Source organism: Megalops cyprinoides, chromosome 2, assembly GCF_013368585.1.
Source record: "Megalops cyprinoides isolate fMegCyp1 chromosome 2, fMegCyp1.pri, whole genome shotgun sequence".
NCBI lineage: Eukaryota > Metazoa > Chordata > Actinopteri > Elopiformes > Megalopidae > Megalops > Megalops cyprinoides.
This window is the reverse complement of record NC_050584.1, coordinates 29,471,857-29,496,332: the sequence shown is the minus strand read 5'-3', so window position 1 is coordinate 29,496,332 and position 24,476 is coordinate 29,471,857. Positions and strand designations below refer to the sequence as shown.

Below are 24,476 nucleotides of genomic sequence, written 5' to 3'. Positions count from 1 at the left end.
GCCTCAAAGCTGCCCTTCATCCGCTTTGGCAGGTTGATCCCCTCAGTCCCTTTACCCAGCCTTTCTATCATATCTTCTACTCTCTTCTTCATCTCCTCCTTCCACCTCAACAGCTCCTCAAAGTCACTTTGTGGTAAAAAGGCTGTAAGACACATGAAATGCAGGGCATGAAATGAGTCAGTGGAGAACTTGCTGACACAGGTGTAACTTAAACACTAGTGTGGATGAAATTACAAATCAAATTTTTCAAATTAATGCATAATTAAACTCAGAGTGGTGGGGTAATGTTGTGCTTACTCCTTAATTTGGCAGGCAGCTCTGATCCTTCAATCTCCTTCCCCAACTCCATGAGTGACTTTTTGAACTTTGTCATGAGATCGCCCTCTCTCCTCCTCCATTGCTCCTCGAAATGTAGCCTAATCTCGTCAGCCATTCTCCTCTGGAACTTCTCCTCCACCTTTTGGTTCACTTGACTCATGTCAGGAGAAAAGTGATGCCCACTGTTTTCTGCCACCATCTCCTCTATCTTCTCCAGCAGCTGTTTAACCTGAGTGCCATCACCCCTGTCCTTATTGTTGAAGACATGATACCTGTTCCCGCATTCATCTACAAGCCACTGGAGGAACCACCCTTCCCTCTCAATGTGCTCCTCAATGGTTCTGTCTGCCAGTCTATCCCCATAAGAGAATAGTACCATAGTGTGTCTCCAGACATTCTCACCAAGACACAACAGGTAATCCAGCAGGGCTCTCCAGTGTCTCTCAGTATATGCTATGTCTGCAGGAATGACCAGGAGGACAGCGTGGGGTCCAGGGGGACACAGAGACATGCTTCTCATGATCACTTTATCCCTCTCCATAGTGCATTGTATAAGATTGTTACTCCATCCTGGTGTGTTCACAACCTTCACCGGTCTCCCTGCAACCTCAAGCTGCCTCTCCTCACACTGTGCAGTTTCACAGGTGGGGAACACCTCTCTACCCAGGATGGTGCTTCCTGTTGCATTCTTCCCAGCTCCTTCCTGCCCCAACAGGACCAGCCTCAGCTCTGGAAGACGATGGCTGGACCCTGTAAATATGACCAGAAAACAATAAAGCTATCTAAATAAGCACAAAACAAAATGTTTTACATGAATCAACATTGAGAAACAGTCCCAGTAGAGCTGATGGGGGTTTCATTTAGGTTATGAATAGATAATCTAGAAAAAAAGAGTATATTTGAATTTCCATTGTCTATATTAGCTGTGAAACATGAAATCAGGAAACTGGAAAACTCACCTTGGAGGCCAGCTTGGAGTCTCTTTCTCTGTTCCTTCATCTTTTTCATCCTCTGCTTAGCCTTTTCCTTTACTTCCTTCCTCTTCTCCTCTATGGATCCCAGAAGTTTCTCATCCACCTGATAGTGACTTCCTCTGTTCCCTGCCACCATCTCCTCTATCTTCTGCAGGAGCTCAGTGACCTGAGTGCCATCAGCTTTGTTCTTGTTATCAAGAGCATGGTACTTGTTCCCACATTTCTCCACAAGCCACTGGAGGGCCTGTCCTTCTAACTCTATGTACTGCTCAATAGACATGGTCCTCAGCCAATCAGCTTTAGTGAACAAAACCATGGTGTATCTCCACACCTGCCCACCTAAGAGCTGCAGGTGTTCCTCCACAGCTCTCCTCTGCCTCTCTGTGAACAATACATCTGTATCAATGACCAGGAGGAAGACGTGGGGTCCAGGGGGACACAGAAACACACTGCACTGCACTTCGTGTTTGATCAGCTCTGGAGTGCTGTTTACAGAGAAGCTTCTCCACCAGCCTGGTGTGTCAACTATGGTGATTTCCATCCCATTCACTTGACCATGTTTCACAAAAGACTTTAAGGTCCCTCTTTCAACATCAAACTCCTCTTTGCCCAAGATGGTGTTTCCTGTTGCACTCTTTCCAGCATTTTGGCTCCCAAGCAGAACTACTCTCATTTCTGTCAGCTTGATCTGCATTTCTGAAAACAGAGAAGGAGGGCAGACTGAAGTCAGACAGATGGCAGTGACAGTGTCTGAGCTAAATTTGTCCCTTTTGCTGTATTTCTATTATTTCATTACTAAACTTTTAAACTATGTGAACAATATGCCTGCACAATGATTACCTAGCTGTAACATAATGGTGAAGTATAGACAGCATCACAGCTGTTCCCTTACCCTGGATTAGTGCCTTGAGCTCCTCTCTTTGTTTCTTCACTTCCATCTTCCTCTTCTCTGCCTTTTCTTCCACTGCTTTCCTCTTTTCCTCCATGGCCTGACAAACACTTTCTTCAACCTCATAATGACCACCACCATTTTCTGCCACCATCTCCTGTATCTTCTCCAGCAGCTCTGTGACCTGAGTGTCATCACCCCGGTTCCTGTTGTTGAAGACATGATACCTGTTCCTACATTTGTCTACAAGCCACTGGAGGGCCTTCCCTTCTGTCTCAATGTGCTCCTCGATGGTTCTGTCCTTCAGCCAGTCCCCACAGGTGAACAGCACCATGGAGTATCTCCATACTCTGTCTCCCAGGAGCTTCAGATGTTCCACCAGTGCTGTCCTGTGGTCCTCGGTGAACGAGGTGTCCAGGGGAACAATGAGGAGGAAAGCGTGGGGTCCTGGTAAGCAGTGACACACACTGTGTTTGATCTCCTCTTTATCTTTCGCTGTGGTTTCTTTCAAAGAACAATAACCTTTCCACCCTGGTGTGTCGACCACAGTGACCTGTCTGCCAGCAATTTCCTTATGGCGGTTCTCACTTTGCACAGTTCTCTGTCTCCCAAAATCAAACCACTCCGTTCCCAGGATGGTGTTTCCTGCTGAACTCTTCCCACCCCATCTTCCTCCCAGCAGGACAATCCTCAGCTCTCTGCTGTGGGTCCCCTCTGGGGGAAATAGATAGGGAAAAAGATACATAGTCTTTTTATCTGCAAGACTACATTTTATTATTGATGTAATATACACAACTATATTAGAATATTAGCCTCCCTTTTTAGACAAAGGTCCCTGATCACACTTTGATATCTTGCCCCAGAAACAGTAAGTTAATCATGTGGCACGTTCAATGAGTTATCAGGACAGTCCCAATCAGTCTATAGTAGGCATTTCTTGAGAATGCAGATTTTTTAACTGACAGGTAAGATCAGATGAAAACTGCACAGAAACACTTTTCTTTCTGCTTCTCTTCTCCATCGTAATTAATCTTCCAACCAGTGACTGTGAATTATGGAAATCTTTGATGATTTTTATGTTCCTTCTATCAGACATATGCACTGGCATTACTTACATACAACACCACATTCACATCCCACCATGAACTGCTGCCATGAAATAATACACTTCCACAAGATCCAGCAATTCCTCATATAAATGTGTCTGTGCCTGTATTCTATGATGAAGTCACTGTTTCTGAGGTCTGGGGTAAATTTTGCTCTTGGGAACACACTGGAGTGAAATCTGAAATTTGACATGGGGGAATATAAAACTCAACACAGACAGAGCAAGAGTTGGAGCTGTGGGGCTGTGATATTACTACCCAGTGCTACACCCAGCCACCCTGCAAGTGGTTACTTTAAGGTTACTGCAAGTGAGGGAATAACTTCTCAGCCAGTGCTGAAAGACTGATGTAACACGGTGAAGTAAACAGGGTAACGTGTCAAATATTATTCCCCATCTGAATGTGAGAGAGACAGGGAAGGAGGCAAATATCCTTAGCTCCCAGCAAAGCTGAGTCCAGCTTTCTTTTTCTTTGTTCTCCTTATTTAAGTAAGTACAAAGAGCCAGTTTCAAAATATATTCATCATGACCATGCATCATCGGTATGTTCCAGTACATTGGCTAATTTAGTAGACAACTCACATAATTACATATTACTTATCATGCAGTCGGTGTAAGTGATTATATACGAAATGAAATGTGCATGGTTATATATACGAAAGCAGCATAACTCCAGTACCTTGCTCAAAGGTACAATAGCAGTGCTCCATATGGGGAATTTTAGTAGAAATATTGATGATAGCCTAATTCTGTAATGTTGTAGCTGTTTTAGTAAATTTCCAACAGGTGAAAACTTCAGGACCTCACCATGTTTCAGGACAGGATCATCAGTTGCCATTTCTATTCTGATCTCGTTGCCTTTCTCCTTTCCAGCTCAGTGTGACCCTCTGACAGATTTCTTTTTTTTCCCTTTATGTGTCCAAAGTGGTTGATGACGCTGGTCATTGATTCTGTCTAAATTAGCTTCTGATGTTAAACCATCTGCTCATGGTTTACAAAACAGAAGTTTTCATCTCTCTTTTTATGATCTCTTCTCTTCCATCTTCCTTTCCATTCTGCCTCTGAGGAAAAACATATACAAAAAAAAAATAATAAATAGTGCCTGCCACTATACACACTTGTTGTTTGCTCCTCAGGAAACCGGTCTGACAAGTTTCCTAACAGGTTTGATATGGCAGCTTGCGCAAAACTAGGAGGAGGTGCACAATAAGACGTCCCTATAATAACAAACCACATTCCAAACATCTGAGTTCCTCCTGCAGTAAGCAATCGGGTTGACATGAAACCTTTGTTTCTGTCAGAATTCTTTTGATTCTGTCTAAATTAGCTTCTGATGTTACTGATCTGACTTTGACAAGAGTCTCTGTAGTTCAGAAGTAAACAGTACTTCTGTTTTTTAGGGTTCTCTCACCTCCCTTTTCCTGGGAGTCAATCATCAATCATACCTACATACACTAGGTACCAGCACTGACAGTGACTTTACTGTTTGCTGCTGTGTGATATCTGTATCATTATAACTGCAATTTCCAGCAGGTATAAATTTAGGTAAAAAAACAAACTGTCCTTCAGGAGTGAATCCTTGGGTGTTGCCATTTTTATCTATTCTGACAGTAGATACTCTAACCCCCCCCCCCCCCCCCCCCAAAAAAAAAACTCAGTGCAGTCCTCTAACTCATTTTCTTTTTTCCAGTTTTCCAGTTTTCTTTTTTCCACTTTCAGTTATTTCATGCAGCTGAATGGGAAGAACTCACCAAGTTTCAGTCACACGCACCTCAGGACTTGGGGCTGTCAATTTTATTTTCAGAATGATTCCTAGTGAGCACCAGCTTGTTTCAGACTGGTACCAGCAGCTACCCTGTTGTACGCACTGTTGTTCTATTGTTATGGTTTTGTATTGTTCATTTGGAAGTGAATTAATCAAAAATCATTCATACATGTTCTTATTAGTGTAAATCTTAGTAGTGTAGACATTTCAATGTATACCTTATATATGTACTTGTATGTCAATATGGTTGGGAAGGTTACTTTCAAAATTACCAATTACCTGACATGATTGCAATCAGTAAATTAATCCCAAGGAACACTCAAACTCAGTAAATCAATCTGATTACCTAGCTTTAGTTTTACTGCAAAAGCTACATACTGAAATAAAGACATTTCAATCAAGACTGGCTCTTCTTTTAATTTTATCAACATTTTATTGATTTTTATACAGTCGGTTGAAGACATAATTCAGGGTAACTGCTTTGCCCAAATCCTTGCATGAACAGCTAAAGAAATAAAGAGAGGAAATAAAAACAGACTCCAAACAATTTTAGGGAGCTTTAATATTTAAAAGAGATCTTCCACAGTACAGATGAGAGTTTTCAAATGAAGATGTATCCTATCTGTGATTTCTGATAAAGAAAACCTTCCAATTTGGAAGACTTTTCTGTAGATTGAACACATCATTTTCAGTGTAGAAGGGCTTGCAGAAACCCAATCAATAATAATATCACTGAGGTACCAAAAACAAACATAAAATACTGCTAAGCACAAGCGCAATAGAGTTGACTTCTTCTTTCAGGAAACCAGTTTTTGGGGAGAGCTCACCGTCAGATTAACTTGAATGTGGTTTATTTTTACATGGTTCATTTATCATCACACTCTTCCCCATTCCCTGCAATCTTTTCTGTCAAAACACTTTGCAGAGGAGCCAATAGGGAGCAAAGTTTCTCTTTCGGATGAGCTGTGGGCTGTGTATGTTTTTTCTTTCCCTCAGAGACTGGAAGAGTAAAGCCCAGTCAAATAGAAATGAATATCCTGAGTTCCTTGGATAGGGAGTCAAGCTAATGGAACCGGTCCCTCTCTAGCTGATACACTATCATGTGTGACAGTGACAGCTGTTTCCCCCCAGCAGGGGGAAACATCTCATGGCTGTGGTGCTTGTGCTCAAGGATGGGTTTGCTTTGCACTTTAAGGTAAATTCTTTGATTATTTTATGAGTGTGTTCCTTCTGTTGATTTGTGAGAAGTGTCAGCCAACTTCTTCACAGTGAAAGTCCCCCCCTGAGAATGGTGTTTGTGTTTTTTCTTGAGCCAATGAAACTGCCTGAATCCTGGTTTATGCTCACGTGGACATTGTCTGGCATATGTGGGTGTGCCCATACTTCCTAACTTAACTCACTGTTATCTTCCAATAGTCCCTTGGCTGGTCTGCCTGAGAGTTCGCAAAGTACTCAAAGTATTTCAATTCCTCTGGTGTCACCCAAGGACATTTTGCTGGCAGAAGCCCTGAAATTATGGGATGTTTAGCCTTTCACCATGTTTATATTTCACATTTATGTATGCAGAGACAGTAGCTTATGTCTTGTGTTTTAGGTCCCAGGAGCAACACTCTGTTCCTCTTCCTTGTCCTCATCTTTGTCTTCAGAGGATGTGACAGGATGGGAAAAATCTGAGGTAGACTGAAATCCAGAGTCCGTTGCAGCCCTGGCTGCAAAAGACCTCAGCTCTTCCTGCCTGTCAGATAGCCATGCTGTCACAGTGTCATACACCCCTTCCTGTTCTTCACTGTCTCCAGAGAAAAGGCCTCCACTCACTGCCGAAGAACACAGCAACAGGTTTTGATACCACTGATAACTGTACCCTTTCCCGACAGACCATTCCTGCTATCATCTTACATAACCTGGTGACAGTAATTCATATTTCAGTGGATTTTGCCTGCTTTAAGACAAACATTTAAAAACAGATGAGTGTTCATCAAGAAAAGGAAAACATTCTTGGTGCAGTATCTGTGGGATTGGGAGCCTCTTCCCTCTGGGCTTGTTGTAAAAAGCAATATGATTTGGGAGAACAGTTCATCTACATTTGAAAACTTAGCCCATTGATTTACACACTATAAACTTGCACACAGGTTTTATATGGTTCCTTTTCCGGCTTTTCAAATGAAGCTGGTCATAACAAATATTGACAGGGAATCTGTGCCCATTGGGTACATCTTGTCATACATTCTGGGAATGCCCATGTGAATTTCTGGGAATATGTTATTGTGGCTCTCTCTAAATTGCTGCATTTTGAGTTACTATGTCCATAAAACTTTTTCTGGGAGATGATTCTAATGTCCTTTTAAATCAACCACCAATGCTTTTCTATCTTGAAAGGCTGATTTGAAGGTGGTGTCCATTTAAAATCTGTGTGGCATCATTATGTTTTGGACAGATAGTTATTTTAAAAAGGTCCACATCTAAACTGCATAAGGCTTCCGTATAGGTGAATGTGTTAGCAGACATTTTAAATTTAAACTGTAAAACATACTGTAAGTCTTAAGAAGTGTCACTCACAGCTGGGTGGGCTAAACTCATAGCTGCCTCTCATCTGGATTGGCAGGTTGATCCTCTCTGACCCTTTATACAGGCGTTCCACTGTGTCTTGTATCATTTTCTTCATCCACTCCTTCCTCTTCATCCACTTCTCAAATTTTCTTTGTGGTAAACGTGCTGTAAGACAAAACATTCATATTCTTCTGTTTCTGTGTTTCATATGGTTTAATATTTTGGAAAAATACAACAGAACTTGAAACAAGTGTACACAGGAATTTCAGAGAATGCTAATGATAGGCTCGGTTCTGAGAACCCCTGGTAACGGAGGACCCCTGGTGACTGACACTTTAGTGGAGGACTTGCCCCTGCAGATTGCTGTCTTAATTGAACCAGTAACTGAAACAGTGGTTTAAAAGAAGTGACAAATTCAACTTCTGTCAATTTTATGAATAATTAAACTCACAGGTTCTTTGGGTAATTTGAGGATTCTTCTTTGACTTAGTAGGTGGATCTGATCCTTCAATCTCTTTCACCAGCTCCATCAGAAACATTCTGACATTCTTCATAAGTTCATCCTCTCTCTTCTTCCATTCCTCCTCAAAACGCAGCCTCATTTCTTCAGCCTCTCTCCTCTTGAACTTCTCTTCCACCTTTTGGTTCACTTGACTCATGTCCGGGGAGAAGTGCTGCCCATCGTTTTCTGCCACCATCTCCTCTACCGTCTCCAGAAGCTGTTTAACCTGAGTGCCATCACCCCTGTCCTTATTGTTGAAGACATGATACCTGTTCCCACATTTATCTACAAGCCACTGGAGGAACCACCCTTCCCTCTCAATGTGCTCCTCAATGGTTCTGTCTGCCAGTCTATCCCCATAGGAGAATAGTACCATAGTGTGTCTCCAGACATTCTCACCAAGACACAACAGGTAATCCAGCAGGGCTCTCCAGTGTCTCTCAGTATATGCTATGTCTGCAGGAATGACCAGGAGGACAGTGTGGGGTCCAGGGAGACACAGAGACATGCTTCTCATGATCTCTTTATCTCTCTCCATAGTGCATTGTATAAGATTGTTACTCCATCCTGGTGTGTTCACAACCTTCACCTGTCTTCCTGCAACCTCAACCTGCCTCTCCTCACACTGTATAGTTTCACAGGTGGGGAACACCTCTCTACCCAGGATGGTGCTTCCTGTTGCATTCTTCCCAGCTCCTTCCTGCCCCAACAGGACTAACCTCAGCTCTGGAAGACGATGGCTGGACCCTGTAAATATGACCAGAAAACAATAAAGCTATCTAAATAAGCACAAAACAAAATGTGTCAACATTGAGAAACAGTCCCAGTAGAGCTGATGGGGGTTTCATTTAGGTTATGAATAGATGATCTAGAGCAAAGTATATTTCAATATCCATATTCTATTTGGACTTTCAGCTGTAAAATATAAAATCAGAAAATGGTAAAAACTTACCTTGGAGGCCAGCTTGGAGTCTCTCTCTCTGTTCCTTCATCTTTTTCCTCCTCTGCTTGGCTTTTTCCTCTGCCTCCTTGTTCTTCTCCGCTATGGATCCCAAAACCATCTCATCCATCTCATAGTGACTTTGTCTGTTTCCTGCTACCATCTCCTCTATCTTCTGCAGGAGCTCAGTGACCTGAGTGCCATCAGTTTTGTTCCTGTTATCAAGAGCATGGTACCTGTTCCCACATTTCTCCACAAGCCACTGGAGGGCCTGCCCTTCTAACTCTATGTACTGCTCAATGCACATGGTCCTCAGCCAATCAGCTTTAGTGAACAAAACCATAGTGTGTCTCCACACCTGCCCACCTAAGAGCTGCAGGTGTTCCTCCACAGATCTCCTCTGCCTCTCTGTGAACAACACATCTGTATCAATGACCAGGAGGAAGACGTGGGGTCCAGGGGGACACAGAGACACACTGCACTGCACTTCCTGTTTGATCAGCTCTGGAGTGCTGTTTACAGAGAAGCTTCTCCACCAGCCTGGTGTGTCTAACTATGGTCATTTCCATCCCGTTCACATCACCTTGTTTCACTACAGACTTTAAGGTCCCTCTCGTAAAATCAAACTGCTCTTTGCCAAAGATGGTGTTTCCTGCTTCACTCTTTCCAGCATTTTGGCTCCCGACCAGAACAACTCTGACTTCCGTCAGCTTCATCTGTACTTCTTAAAAAAAGACAACAGGAAAGATTTGAATCAGACAGAGTTGACAGCCAAATTCTTTTATTGAAATACACACATTTTGAATCAATTATTTTCATCTTTCATCTTTCATCAAGAAGTTCATCTTTTGACTTGACTAATTGTCCAGGGGGATTAATTCATTGTTTGTAATTAATATCCCTTGCCCTAAACTGGCCTTACCCTGGATGAGTGTCCTATGCTCCTCTCTTTGTTTGTCCACCTCCATCTTCCTCTTCTTTGCCTTTTCTTTCATTGCTTTCTTCTTTTCATTCATCTCCTGGCAAACAATTTTGTCAACCTCATAATGACCACCACCGTTTCCTGCCACCATCTCCTCTATCTTCTCCAGCAGCTCTGTGACCTGAGTGTCATCACCCCGGTTCCTGTTGTTGAAGACATGATACCTGTTCCTGCATTTATCTACAAGCCACTGGAGGGCCTTCCCTTCTGTCTCAATGTGCTGCTCGATGATTCTGTCCTTCAGCCAGTCCCCACAGGTGAACAGCACCATGGAGTATCTCCATACTCTGTCTCCCAGGAGCTTCAGATGTTCCACCAGTGCTGTCCTGTGGTCCTCGGTGAACGATGTGTCCAGGGGAACAATGAGGAGGAAAGTGTGGGGTCCTGGTAAGCAGTGACACACACTGTGTTTGATCTCCTCTTTATCTTTCTCTGTGGTATCCTTCAAAGAACAATAACCTTTCCACCCTGGTGTGTCGACCACAGTGACCTGTCTGCCAGCAATTTCTTTATGGCGGTTCTCACTTTGCACAGTTCTCTGTCTCCCAAAATCAAACCACTCTGTTCCCAGGATGGTGTTTCCTGCTGAACTCTTCCCACCCCATCTTCCTCCCAGCAGGACAATCCTCAGCTCTCTGCTGTGGGCCTCCTCTGTCAGGAGAGAAAAACACATTTTATCCCACTTAGAATCTCAGTTCAAATCTGAATCAGTGGTAGTTTTCATTTGTTTCTAACACACACACACACACACACACACACACTTCCCTGTTTATATTAAAAGTGATTAAACAGGAAGAGCAGCAAAAAACGTGCACACAAAACATTTTCAATTTTTTTTTAATTAAATGATAACCTTAGGAAAGTCATATTCTTCACAAATCATGACTTTATGCCAGAGAACACAAGGAAACATGAAACACACATTTAATAAATGAAACCATCATTGAATGCACATGATGTAGGAGGCATTAGGGCTCACATTTCAGTCAGAGCCAATACTTTCAACTCCACACCTTTAGCTTCAACTGTTAATGACATTAGCATTCAGTGTTAAAGTCTTCAGCTTTTCTGCTTCATTTAAAAGGACTTTCAGTGTTGAATGTATTAAACTCTAATAAATGTGCCACTTAATTTTCCATTTTGCACATAGACAGGCAAACAGGAATACCACCTTGATGTTCTTGCAAGAATTTTCTCCTAGACATTAACTGCATTTTCATGACATCCTATGATTCCTTAAAAATAACTGCCAAATAGGTCAATATAGAATCTCACCCCACAAATGAGGCTGTATCAGCTAATTATACTGTTTATGTACTGTATTGACCATATTCTCTTCAGTTGATAAGGTGAAAAAGCACACAGCCAGGAAACATTGAATAGTCCTTGTGCAGTTTGTGTGAGGTACACCATAAACTATTATTGGAACAGCACATCATGGTACAACGCTACAATACTGTCTGATTTTCCATTTCATGCAGATGTCAGGAATATATTGACCCAAGGAAGGCAATTAGTTATCTTCCTGAAGGTACAGTTTCAGGAAACAAGACCTGTATGTAATTCTCAGCATGCATAATTACACCAATTTTGACCAGATCTGTTACGCTGTTGGCTGAAATGCACCCCCAGGTCATTTCAGAGCCACCACCGTGCTTCACAGATGGCTGTAGACAGGTATCAATGTATTTCTTACCAAGTCTTACTCTTCTGACATACTGGTGTCTTTTCTGAACCAAAAAATTGGATTCTCCAGCTGATTTTGTATGGGGAGCTGTGGTGGTAAGAAGTATTTAGCTCTCTTTGCAAGTCTGGCTCACCACTAGTTGTTATGAAGACTCCACTTGTTTGTGTCTCTAACATTCTGGAGGTAGAGTTTTCATATATACTGAGTGGCAGGAAAAATACCTGGCAGATTAGCGGTGATTATGAAAACTGGTCTGACAGGCTTATTATGTTGCAATTGTACATTACATTATTCAGCAGACACTCTTATCCGGAGCGGCTCACACAGTGTGTCTAATAAAGTGGCATGAAAATTTGAACGAACAGGACACCACTAGCCATATCAAGCGTCGTTACCAAATACAGTGTGGACATTGAAAGTGCGAGCTTGATAAACATGACATGCACAACAAAGTGTTCACAGCAGGAAGTCAGGGGAGATAAGAATGGGTGAGATATGGGAGATTTGTGACCTATGAAAAGGCATGCAAATGAAAAACCTGTCTCACTGGTAGCTCGATTTTTTACAGAGCAAAGCAAGAGGAACGTGAGCTGGTATGAGTTGGTACAAACAACTTCCTAAAAATAATCCATCACCCACACACACACACACACAAACACACACACAGCAAGACAAAAAAAACAGCAAATTTACACAAAGTAATTTAAGAAACATTGAGTAGGTTTGCTTTGGAATGATGCTTGACCTTAGGCAGCCCAGGTCTTTTTAGATACTGTAATTTAGTTTAATTTTGATTTCAGTACATTTGCAAATCTTTCTCAGTACCTATAGACATCATCTCTGCATTTTGTGTTTTTGAACAGATTCTATGTAGTCAGAGGTAGATTTGAACACCAGACCCTGGCAATCTTAACAGAGCAGCCAACTTGCTTTACTTAATGAGTGTGAGACACAGGAAATAAAACTTGCTAAAAGTTGCTGCAAAGCTTTGAGCTCCAACCAGTTCGATTACATTTTTTCTTGTGTTTTGACATGCATCATATGCCAAGTGCTGGCACTCACCTTGTGAACTTTTTTAAAGAGATAGTTCATTTATACAGCAGACACCAGAGAGACTGATAATACCTCTTGCTCCTTTGTAGTTTTACACCTGGATATTGAGAATGAATATACAGTACCTTGGGTAAGGGTAAAATGGCAGTGCCCCACCTGGGATATGAAGCTGCAACCACCAGTCCAGGGTCACACTGCTGGTCAGCAAGAAATCACCCACTCCAAAATGTGTCTCTGAAACCTAAAGTGAACAGCCCCTTTCAAAACCTGAGGCCCCAACCAAATTGAAGCCCAAAAACTAAAGCCTTCACCTACCAGTAAGGAAACACCCTGCACCATACCAGCCCATGTCTGATAACATGTGCCACAAATATATTTAGTACTATTACACAGACCACACTATCACTGACCTGTGCAATCAAGGCTTTTGATCTAAAGACAAAGTAACACAAAGTAACTCTTGTGCTGTCTGTGAAAGTGCTCATATTTCAAATATAACACATAATATTAATAATATTAATAATATTACACCTGCCATATGTCATTGACCAGTGTGAAATTAAATGACAATATGTTATTAAAACAAGATTTTTTTGTACATGTGACACGTTTATGCATCATGTGCTTGTTCTTATGGCTGGCAACATGCCATTTGGAATTCTCAGAAAATGCTTGCAACAAGACATGCTTGGGCGTTGACTTTGTCATATTTTTACAGGAATCATCTGTTGTGCCACTCGTCTTTGTTTTCTGCAACTTGCTCCATTAACAAAAAAAAAGCCAAGCAGAGCCAATACAGAGCAAGGTTTCTGTTTCAGCTGAACTGCTTAGAATACATTCTTTTTTTCTCTCTCTTTTTTTTACCTCAGCAGCAGAGCAGAGAGAAGTTAGAAGAGCAGAGCCCGATGAAGTAGAAATGAATATTCTGTTTCTGAAACTGTAGATGCTTAACAAAGACTAGTGTCAGCAACCTGTTTGGACACAGTCAGGGAAATAGAGGAAAGTCCTTTAGATGACCATTTTGAGCCAGAAAGGAGAAAATAAATGGCAAGTGACGGATCACTCCTGAAAGGTGGTAAGTTTTAACCTGCTGGAAATAGTAGTTATAATAAACAGCTGTAACATTACAGCAAACAGTAAGGTGACTGCCAATGCAGTCATTTCTGACTGAATTTTTGTAAACTTTTGTCTACTGAAAATAATCTCTTCAAACCACAGCGAAGGCTGTCTTTATCATATCTCACAAATACAAGAATACATCTACATTTGACTAGTAAATATTGAAATCTTCCATCTGAAGATATTACAGTAACTACCTCAATAATTAACTACTGAAATAACAAAGTCCATCAACTGATGTGAAAGGTGAGATAGGTTTAGGTTTGCTTCAGCACAGTATTATGTGTTGCGTAGCGCAAAGATAAAGGGACCAGGAAAAAATTGTGATTGAGCCGGTTCATGCAGCGTAAAAAAAAGTTACACTGATTCAACCTGAGTAAAGCTTGAATCAGTGTAACTTTATTTTACGCTACATGAACTATTGCAGAGAAAATCCTGTTGTCCCATAAATGCAATGTTGTAAGCAGGGGTTACATTTCTGAACCCAGTTGAATTAAAAATATTTTTGAAAAGGTAGATATGTGGGTAAACAAAATGTGCATAAGATATTTATGATGTGTAAATATTTTTCTATTTAAATACAAGTAAGCATCCTGGTTAACAAAGCCTATGAGGATAAACCTGTTTTATAATTAAAGTTTTACACTTTTATTTTTACATTTTTACACAACTGTAACTAAAAGTGTCATATTTGGTAATAAGTCCATAAATCAAAGGAACAAATAAAAACAGTGATATTGCTTTTTAAAAGTAAATGCATGTTGTTCACATTATCAAAAACCAGTTCATCAGTTTGTCAGTTACACTAAATAAAGAGTCTCACTTCTCCCTTCATTCATCACAAAGGCTTCCAAACACTAACCTAATGTGACTTTCATTGGCAAATGATGACATGTCAAATTCTAAAAATTCAGATTGGCTCTGACTGAAATGTGAGCCTTAATGTATGCTTAATAATTGTTCATTCAATAAATGTGTGTTTCAAGTTTCGTTGTGTTTTCTAGAATAAAATTATGATTTGTGAAGAATATGACTCTTTGAAATGCAACACTATGCAGTTCATCATTTAAAATTTATTATGATTATAAAAGGTTCTGTAAAGACATGTTTTTCGTGTTCTTCCTGCTTAATAATGGATATAAATAGGGCACTGTGTGGGTGTGTGTGTGTGTATGTGTGTCTGGGTGTCTGTGTGCGTGTGTGTGTGTGTGTGTGTTGGAAACAAATGAAAACTACATTTACATTTATTCATTTGGCAGATGCTTTTATCCAAAGTGACTTACAAATGAGGTACAGTGCAACACAAGCAAAAGCCATACGGAGTTACGATATTAGAAGCACTGCATGACCAGGTTTCAATGGTTGGCCAGGCAAGGTACAAACTAGCAGGTAAAGATAACAAGTGCATTAAACCATTAAAAATTACTTTTTTTAATTTAATTTTATAGTTTAGTAGGAGACAGTTTGAGACATGAGAAGTTCCTTTAGGGGGTGCTCAGGTGAGAGCAAAAGAGCTGTGTCTTCCGATGTTTCTTGAAGACAGAACGGATGAAGTGTGGAAGTTCATAGGGGGACAAGGAGAAAGTCCTGTATAGTGATTTTACACCATGTGACGGGTCCACCAGATGCTGCTCGGTAGCAGAGTGTAGCGGTTGGGAGGGAACATACGGTTGCAGCAGTGAGTTCAGGTAGGTAGGTGCAATTTTGTTGGTCACCCTGTATGCAAGTATCAAGGCCTTGAACATGATGCGGGCTGCTACAGAGAGCCAGCGGAGCGAGACCAAGAGAGGTCTAATGTGAGCTCTTTTTGGTTAGTTGAAAACCAGACATACAGCCACATTCTGTATCAATTGCAGAGGTTTAATAGTGCATGCAGGTAGGCCGGCCAAGAAAGCATTACAGTAGTCCTGTCTTGAGATGACCAGATCTTGGACAAGGAGCTGGACAGCATACTCAGATAGGTAGGACCTGATTTTCATGATGTTGTACAGCACGTGATCTGGCAGTCATCGCAATGTGGTCAGTAAATTTTAGCTGGTCATCAATCACTACTCCCAGGTTCCTTGTAGACCTGGAAACTTACCACAGATTCAGATCTGAACTCAGATTCTGAGTGGATATGTTTTTCTCTCCTGACAGAGGAGGCCCACAGCAGAGAGCTGAGGATTGTCCTGCTGGGAGGAAGATGGGGTGGGAAGAGTTCAGCAGGAAACACCATCATGGGAAGGATATGGTTCAAGTCTGGGAGACAGAGGACTGTAAAGAGTGAGAACCAGCACAGCCAAGTTGCTGGGAGGTTGGTTACTGTGGTCGACACACCAGGGTGGAGAGGTTATTTCTCTTTGAAGGATACCACAGAGAAAGATAAAGAGGAGATTAAGAGCAGTGTGTGTTACTGCTTACCAGGACCCCACGCTTTCCTCCTCATTGTTCCGCTGGACACCCTGTTCACCGAGGACCACAGGACAGCACTGGTGGAACATCTGAAGCTCCTAGGTGACAGAGTATGGAGATACTCCATGGTGCTGTTCACCTGTGGGGACTGGCTGAAGGACAGAACCATCAAGCAGCACATTGAGACAGAAGGGAAGGCCCTCCAGTGGCTTGTAGATAAATGCATGAACAGGTATCATGTCTTCAACAACAGGAACCGGGATGATGACACTCAGGTCAGAGAGCTGCTGGAGAAGATAGAGGAGATGGTGGCAGGAAACAGTGGTGGTCATTATGATGTTGAAAGAAGTGTTCGTCAGGCAATGAGAGAAAAGAAGAAAGTAGTGGAAGAAAAGGCAAAGAAGAGGATGATAGAGGTGGAGAAACAAAGAGAGGAACTTAGGACACTCGTTCAAGGTAAGAGCACTTTGGCATGGCTGTGATGCTGTCCTTATTTACCCATAATTATTAAAAGCAATAAATCATGACCCAAGCATAGCTAGCTGGTCAAGTAAAAAGACAAGCTCTTCAGAAAACATGAGATACTTGAAGTATGTCAGCAAATGAGAAAATCAGTCCAGACTTTCTCACAGCTACCTTTCTGAACTAAATTTCACCCATTTTCCCTCTCTTCTCAGAAGTGCAGGTCCAACTGATAGAAGTCAGAGCAGTTCTGCTCGGCAGCCAAAACGCTGGAAAGAGTGCAACAGGAAACACCATCTTAGGCAGCGAGGAGTTTGATGTAATAAGAGGGACCTCAAAATCTGTAGTGAAACATGGTCAAGTGAATGGGACAGCGGTCTCTGTGGTTGACACACCAGGCTGGTGGAGGCATTACTTCATAAAAGATTCTCCAGAGATGATCAAACAGGAAGTGCAGTGCAGTGTGTTTCTGTGTCCCCCTGGACCCCACGTTTTCCTCCTGGTCATTGATACAGATGTGTTGTTCACTGAGAGGCAGAGGAGAGCTTTAGAGGAACACCTGGAGCTCCTTGGTGGGCACGTGTGGAGACACACCATGGTTTTGTTCACTAAAGCTGATTGTCTGGGAACCACGTCAATTGAGCAGTACATAGAGGGAGAAGGGCAGGCCCTCCAGGAGCTTGTGGAGAAATGTGGGAACAGGTACCACACTCTCACTAATAAGAACAGAGGAGAACAATCCACCGAGGTCAAGGAGCTGCTGCAGAAGATAGAGGAGATGGTAGCAGGGAATAGAGGATGTCACTATGAAGTGGATGAGACAATTTTACAGACCATAGAGCAGAAGAGGAAGGAAGTAGAGGAAAAGGCCAAGCAAAGGTTGAAAAGGATGAAGGAACAGAGAGAGAGACTCCAAACTGGCCTCAAGGGTGAGTTTTCCTGTTTCCTCAATTTCCTTTTTCCTGAATTTCCAGAGCTGTGTGGTGAAGGTCCACATATTACACAGGTCTTGAAATATAATAGGTTCTAGATCTTTTATCTATAATCTTAACAGAGAAGTGCTGATTATGAGGCATTCATCTTACTGATCAAAACCACCCATAATAATATTTTCCTTTCTATTTGTTAAGACAGCTGAAATGTGTTACGGTCTCCATTGCAGGGTTAAACTACCATCTCCCAGAGGTGAGGCTGGTACTGCTGGGGCAGGAGGGAGCTGGGAAAAATGTGGCAGGAGGCACCCTTCTGGGTAGAGAGGTGTTCCCCACCTGTGAAACTACACAGTGTGAGAAAAGGCACTGTGAGGTAGCAGGGAGACAAGTGATGGTCGTGAACACACCAGGCTGGAGGAGTAATCATACAGAGTGCACCATGGAGAGAGATAAAGAGATCACGAGAAGCATGTCTCTGTGTCCCCCTGGACCCCACGCTCTCCTCCTGGTCGTCCCTGCAGACACAGCATATACTGAGAGACACTGGAGAGCCCTGCAGGATCACATATCATGCCTCGGAGAGAATGTCTGGAGACACACTATAGTGCTGTTCTCATACGGAGAAAGACTACGAGACACAAACATTGAGGAGCACATTGAGAGGGAAGGGTGGTTCCTCCAGCGGCTTGTAGATAAATGTGGGAACAGGTATCACGTCTCCAACAGTAAGATCAGGGGTGATGGCACTCAGGTTAAACAGCTTCTGGAGACGGTAGAGGAGATGGTGGCAGAAAACGATGGGCAGCACTTCTCCCCGGACAGGAGTCAAGTGGAAAAAATCCTGCAGGAGAAGTTCAAGGGTAGAGAAGCTGAAGAAATGAGGCTACGTTTTGAGGAGGAATGGAGGAGGAGAGAGGATGAACTCATGAAGCAAGTCATAAAACCACTCATGGAGAGGTTCAGAAAGTCCTTGATGGAGCTGGAGGAAGAGATAAATTCTGGACCGCCTGTCGATCCCAAGAGCAGGCATGTATTTACCTCACCCACCTGTGAGTATCAGTATGTATAAGTCAAATAAATAAATATACAAACTTTTTATGTACTCTATATTGATATGACTAGTTTTCCTGCCTCAATAAGAACACTGAATATGGCTGTAAAAGGAAAAGCTAGTCAAACCTGATTGTGTGTTGTGAGTGTGCAGAAAAAAACAACCCAAAAAAAGTGGCATGAGGCAGGCCTCACAGTGTAAGGCAGCAGGGGTGAACTTACTGAGTCTGGGGATCTCCTCACTCCGCACTGTCCTTTGGACTCTAACAGCCACCGGAGCCGCAGCGGTGGTTTGTTCAGTTCAGTATATTTTTATTTAAAATCGAATTGCACAACAGCAATAGTCAAAACCCCGGCTCCACAGAACGGACAGTGAACAGATGAATCCTACAATGCTGTCCCTCTAGTGCCAGTGACCAGCAGCAATGGCTGGTCACTGGTATAAATCTGATAAAATCTTGAGTCAGATTTTTTTAAATGTCTTATACGTTATTTCAGTCAAGGCAGCAATCTTTGGGAGCAATTCCTCCAGTTACCAGGGTCTTCCAGAACCAAGAGTAGAATCAGCTGCTCTGAAATTCCTGTCCTGTTGTTGTCTCAAGTTCTGTTGTGTAGTAGCATCATGTCAAACCATGTGCAGCACACAGAAATGTGTGGTTATGGATGTCTTACAGTGTTATCACCACAAAAAAAAAATGAGACCGAGTGGATAAGGAGGAATGAGCACATAAAGAAGAGGCTACGAGAGACAATGGAAGGACTGAATAAAGAGGCCTTGAGGATAAAGCCACTGATTCACAGGAGTGGCAGCTATGACTATGGTCTACCCAATCGTGAGTGAGACTTTTTATTGGTCACATAGATAGCACTTAGTGGGTCTGCTACAGTTTAATTATTATTTAATTCATGATCAAGATGACACTTCTATAAACAGTATCAAATTTCTATATGTTGATTTACAGCAGACACTCTGCATTCATCAGAATATGTGCTGCTGTGTTTACACCAAACTAAAACATCTCCACAGGTGTACATAATAATTTAGAGAGAAGCTGCACATTAGAAGTCCCTCTGTTCTAAGCTTTGGTTGTTAAAATTAGCCATGAACTCCTGGCAGAAAATTGACAGTTGCAGTTAATTAAAGTGTACAGCTGTGGTGATGTTTTAGGCTTCAGATATCTGTGAAGTGTGCTGAAATGTGTCAGTGTGCTGAAATGTGTCAATCTTTTAGGCTTGCCTTTCAAGAAAAAAAAAACAGTGAGTGCAGATATCATCAATTATTTTCTGAATGTATTACTTGTATTTTTCTGATTGACGCTCATCTTTTCTTCTGGAAATTTAAGACTTAAAACAATGGTGCAATCCACTTAAGCACTGAACATTTTACAAATGCCACATTGTGTAAGACAACCACAGGAAAAATCTGTATAGAAATAGTATGCAGTTATCAGTGGTAACCAAACCTGTTGCTGTGCCCTTTAACAGTGAGTGGAGACCAATTCTCTGGAGACAGTGAAGAACAGGGCGGGTGTGAGACTTCAACAGCATTAAGTGAGGCGGACTCTGGAGTTCACTCTTACTTGGGCTCTTAGCCTTTTTGCACAGAACTGGAGGATGAGAGCATCTGAGATGATCATTGCAGCATTGCCTCCTGGGATTCAGTGAAGTTGGGTGGGGAAGAATGGCATTCTGGTTTAGCAGAAGCACATAGACTTACTCCCTATTTCCCCTTCCCCATGGACTCTTGTTGGGGTATAGATATCTTCTTCCTTCTGTGTTCTAACCCATGTAGTTCTTAATGAAGAGTCCTACTAGCTTTATGTGTATGATTTTGTTACTACTGGGTTCATATTCAGTGATAAATGAGATTATTTACATAAAGTTCTCAGTGAGTCTATTAGTCTATGAAAGATCTAGCTTTAAGCAGGGGCGTGTCTACGGGTGGGCTGGGGTGGGCATTGCCCACCCAAAAGGCTCGTTTGCCCACCTTATGAAAAATCGGTTAAATTAAAGGTTTATCTTTATTTATATAGTTTATGGCTTTTCTTTGCTTTTATATTTCTCCAATGAATCATTGGTTATTTTAAATGTGTGACATAATGGAAGAGGGGCGGTCGAGAACTTTCAACACTCAAAACCTTGCGTCAGAGCGCTTTCATTCAAACAGGAAAATGCTCCCGGCCGGTTCTTGTGTGAGTCACCAATGTTTTGCATAGGCTACTTTTGCCCAAAAGAAAACGTTTGAATTGTTCATAAAACTTTTGTTTTGTTATCCATTTTTTTCCCTCTCATTCGTAGTGTTGACTGGGGTTTAGTGTCATTTCTATTATGTTATGGCCTATAGCTACAGCTAACGCTTTCTTGACCAATGTTAACGTTAACCAGTGTTGAGTCACTATAGTTCCTTGCTGGTTTGTTTTAAAGTAACCTTGCAAACTTACTTGGGCAGTTAAGTTTCTTGAGTTTTAAGAATGCATAAATAGATGGCTTATTCAAAAATGGTCTACCAAGACCACAGACCATTGCTGTTTCTGCCGATCTATCCCTGCTTCAGTGTCAGCAGCACCCGACATTAAAAATACACGACCTGCCAGCCCTGAATGCTTCCACTGTCAAAGACTGAGACTTACATAGTGATAAACCTTCCGAGCCAATTTTGGCAAGTTCCCCTACACGTATGTTTTGCCAGAAGACAAGATACTTTAGCGCGAGCTGGTACCAGTCTTGATCATGGCTGGAGTATTCAGCACAGCATGATGCAGTTTTCTGTTTTCCGTGTCATAGGTTTGGTGCCAGTGATAAGGAGGACATATTCACCAAATTTGCTTCACAAATAGGAAACGTACCCTTGACCAAGACAGTGGCTTCCAAAATCATGTGTCCAGTGTCTGCCATGTGTGGGCTATGTCTGCTTGGCAAGAATATCAGCACAGACATGGATACTGGTGAAAGTGTCGCACATCTGCTAGGGCAAAGTCAGGTCGAAAAATGCAAATATTACGTTAAAATCATTGGCGAGTTTCTCGCGGTAAACGAACTTGCTTTCTGTGGTCATAGCAGTCGGGGAGAGGGAGAAAGTTTCTTTTTGTGTTATATATCTTTGCTTTAGGAGCCTATAGACTACACCAGTTGAGAATTTGTTTTATTTTCAGATTTCTTTTTTTCAGTGTTTCAAAAGAAAACACAAGGCTATCTTACGAGTGATATTCTTGTCTTACTAGGCTTGAAAATGACAGCCTGTAATTCTGTATTAAGTTTGCTAGTACTGCACTCTGATCCTACATTTCTGTAAATTTTGTGTCTATCACATTAATAACTGCAACTACAGTATAAATGGAAATAATCAGCAATTGTAATATTTTTTGTTATGTGGGAATAGCACGACTGTAGTTGCATTTACTGTTGTATATGTGGGCTTACAGCTTTTATCGGAGTATTTCTGAATGAAAAGTAACCTGTGTTGTACAGGCAGAAAGAGAGGTTTTTGAGCTGTGGCTCTTTTCATATTGGATATAGTTGCCCACCCCAGGATGACATGCTAGTAACGCAACTGGCCTTAAGTGGCTATGCGATTTAACTACTTCCTCCACGTTGAGTTATGAAACTGAATGGTCAGCTTATGTCACCCTTATCATAGTTTTATATTGCTGTTAGATCATGAAATTGTATAAATGAAATACACCACAAACATAAATGGGGAAAACTCTCCCTTCTGTCATAGTCACCACCTACACTTTCAAAATTTCAAACTGTCTCAGCATGTTATATGATGAAAAAGAATATTGTATACTATGGTGTTTAAAATAAAATAAATTGGGTTATTATATTGTGATAAAACTATGTAGAACTATACAGCAGATTAAAATATGAAAAAATGAAACAGCCTACCAGATGTCTGCAGTTTCCTTGTCTATATACCTTTCGGCAAAGTGCAACTGCACACAGAGGGCTTTAGTAGACTAAAATAAAAACTTATTGGTAGAAACACCAACACATTTCATGTCAGGCCCATGAATGACACTACACTCTATGCAGAGCTGCAAAATTGCACTCCTGGGGGCCCGCCTCTGACAACATACCTAAGATCAACTCTCCCACCCCAATAATAACCCCAACCATTAAGTGTGATGTTTGTATGGTGATCCAAGATCAGTTTTTAAGAGCATAAAGTGCCTTAAATTTAAATTAGCATTTATGCTAAGTAGCACATGTATAAATATGGAAACTAAAAAGGTGATATTTTCCAAATAATGTGTGTGGAGGATGTGTGGTTGTGTGTGTGTGTGTGTGTGTTTGTGAGCTTGCATGTGGATGCGTACAGGTGTGTGCAAGTGTTTTAGCGTGCATAGTGTAAGGTTTACTATACCTTCTGTGAGCATGGCTGATGGAGACAATTCTCTGGAAGGTTATCTGTAGTTTGATGGCACTTGTTGGTCAAAAGTCATCATGTGTGTCTGTCATATTCATGTCACCTGGGAAACACTTCACCCTAGAGGAACCTGATGGGTTCCCTAGCTTTCACATCAAGCTTACCAGCCTAGAGTGCGGAAAAATAACCTAAATACATAAAATGGGCTCGGACAACCAGGAATGATCTAACTGTAGATGTGGTGTGGGGACGATGTCTGGTGGTGTACAACATTTTTTTATTGTCCTGCTTGTGATTTGGATAGGCTTTGTTGTGGGCTGTGCTGTGGTTGTCCTGTGTTTCTTACATTCTGTTTGTGTTAAATCAGGCCCTCCAAATGATTATCCACTTAAGGGGATGAGCGTGGACAAGTGTGAGTAATTGACTGAATAATATTACTGCACTGCAGATTGGTCAAGCTTGAATTGTACCTTGTGGAGGTTGTGTGCTGTGTAAGGGGAATACATGGCTTTTGTGAATAACTGCATGATTTGTCCTATTCTTGGAGTACTCTCTTTGATCTGGAGTGGTGTGGTTTGGGGTTATACTGATTTATAGACCCTGGTTGGACCAGAGCTACTGAGTGCCAGCTGCTCACCTCTGGCTACCCTCGTCTGAGTGGTGTGTATAGGCGTGTTTCCATTGGAACAGGGCCGGGGTAGTTTTACGGGGCCAGGCCGTTTACAGGGCCGACCCCCTCCTCAGTTCTTTCAGCCGTTGTGTCTCCATTAGGAGAGTAAAGACCCCGGTAGGACCCACTGGCCTTTGGTATTGACGTAATCATTCTTTGACAGTTTCAATTGCAACATAATTGTTTTGCAATAGTTTCAATGCGACATCAACCGCTGCTACTCGCTTCTGGTGAGATTTAAAAATGGCACTTCTCAACGTCTTGTTGTGTTAACGTCATCACCCGCCTACAGCATATCCAATCAGTGTTGAGTCAACACCACGCCCCACTCAGCACTTTTTCGGGGCCGCGCGAAGTACCTACCCCAACGCAGGGTCTTGCCTCAGCCCCGTGAAGGTTCCTGAAAACTCTCGTTGCGGGCCGGCCCTGGGCAATGGAGACATGCGCCGGCCCCGGCCTCGTGAAACTACCCCGGCCCAGTTCCAATGGAAACACGCCTTATGAATTTGTAATAAAGATCCATTTTATCCTAACCTGGTCTCTGTGTTGTGGTGTGTGCCGTGGGATTCCTGGGTCGTTAAGCCGTAATGGTTGTTGGCATAGATAGCAACAACAATGGATGACTATGAACAGTGTGAAGGCCTGTTTTCACGCAACATCCTCCCTAGTACCGAGGAAGGAGCAGGGTGATCATCTCAGTGAACATTGTTTTTCCTAT

At 42.1% G+C, this 24,476-nt stretch overlaps 2 protein-coding genes and 1 pseudogene across 2 annotated transcripts; 1 reads left to right on the top strand and 2 right to left on the bottom strand.

Annotated features, from left to right (window-relative positions):
- Positions 1-268: 268 nt before the first annotated feature.
- Positions 269-4,131, bottom strand: LOC118770894 (GTPase IMAP family member 8-like). Its single transcript, XM_036518658.1, has 4 exons — positions 4,094-4,131; positions 2,185-2,895; positions 1,278-1,988; positions 269-1,068 (listed from the first exon to the last, which is right to left on the bottom strand). Exons 1-4 carry the CDS (start codon positions 4,122-4,124, stop codon positions 269-271), a joined length of 2,253 nt encoding a protein of 750 aa, XP_036374551.1. The 5' UTR covers positions 4,125-4,131.
- Positions 4,132-7,599: 3,468 nt separating this feature from the next.
- LOC118770884 lies at positions 7,600-10,695 on the bottom strand (annotated as a pseudogene).
- Positions 10,696-15,624: 4,929 nt separating this feature from the next.
- LOC118770874 (GTPase IMAP family member 8-like) lies at positions 15,625-18,738 on the top strand. Its single transcript, XM_036518638.1, has 5 exons — positions 15,625-15,670; positions 16,021-16,731; positions 16,953-17,666; positions 17,900-18,022; positions 18,191-18,738. Exons 1-5 carry the CDS (start codon positions 15,625-15,627, stop codon positions 18,736-18,738), a joined length of 2,142 nt encoding a protein of 713 aa, XP_036374531.1.
- Positions 18,739-24,476: the final 5,738 nt, after the last annotated feature.

What these genes read in the sequence shown, in the direction of transcription:
- LOC118770894 (XM_036518658.1), bottom strand. Translation starts at nt 4,124, where the DNA reads ATGGCAACTGATGATCCTGTCCTGAAACATG. An exon ending in TGATCCTGTCCTGAAACATG is followed by an intron (nt 2,896 to 4,093) that starts GTGAGGTCCTGA and finishes TATTTCCCCCAG; the next exon opens with AGGGGACCCACAGCAGAGAG. An exon ending in ACTCCAAGCTGGCCTCCAAG is followed by an intron (nt 1,069 to 1,277) that starts GTGAGTTTTCCA and finishes TCATATTTACAG; the next exon opens with GGTCCAGCCATCGTCTTCCA.
- LOC118770874 (XM_036518638.1), top strand. Translation starts at nt 15,625, where the DNA reads ATGATGCGGGCTGCTACAGAGAGCCAGCGGAGCGAGACCAAGAGAG. An exon ending in ACTTAGGACACTCGTTCAAG is followed by an intron (nt 16,732 to 16,952) that starts GTAAGAGCACTT and finishes CTCTCTTCTCAG; the next exon opens with AAGTGCAGGTCCAACTGATA. An exon ending in CACCTGTGAAACTACACAGT is followed by an intron (nt 18,023 to 18,190) that starts GTGAGAAAAGGC and finishes TCGTCCCTGCAG; the next exon opens with ACACAGCATATACTGAGAGA.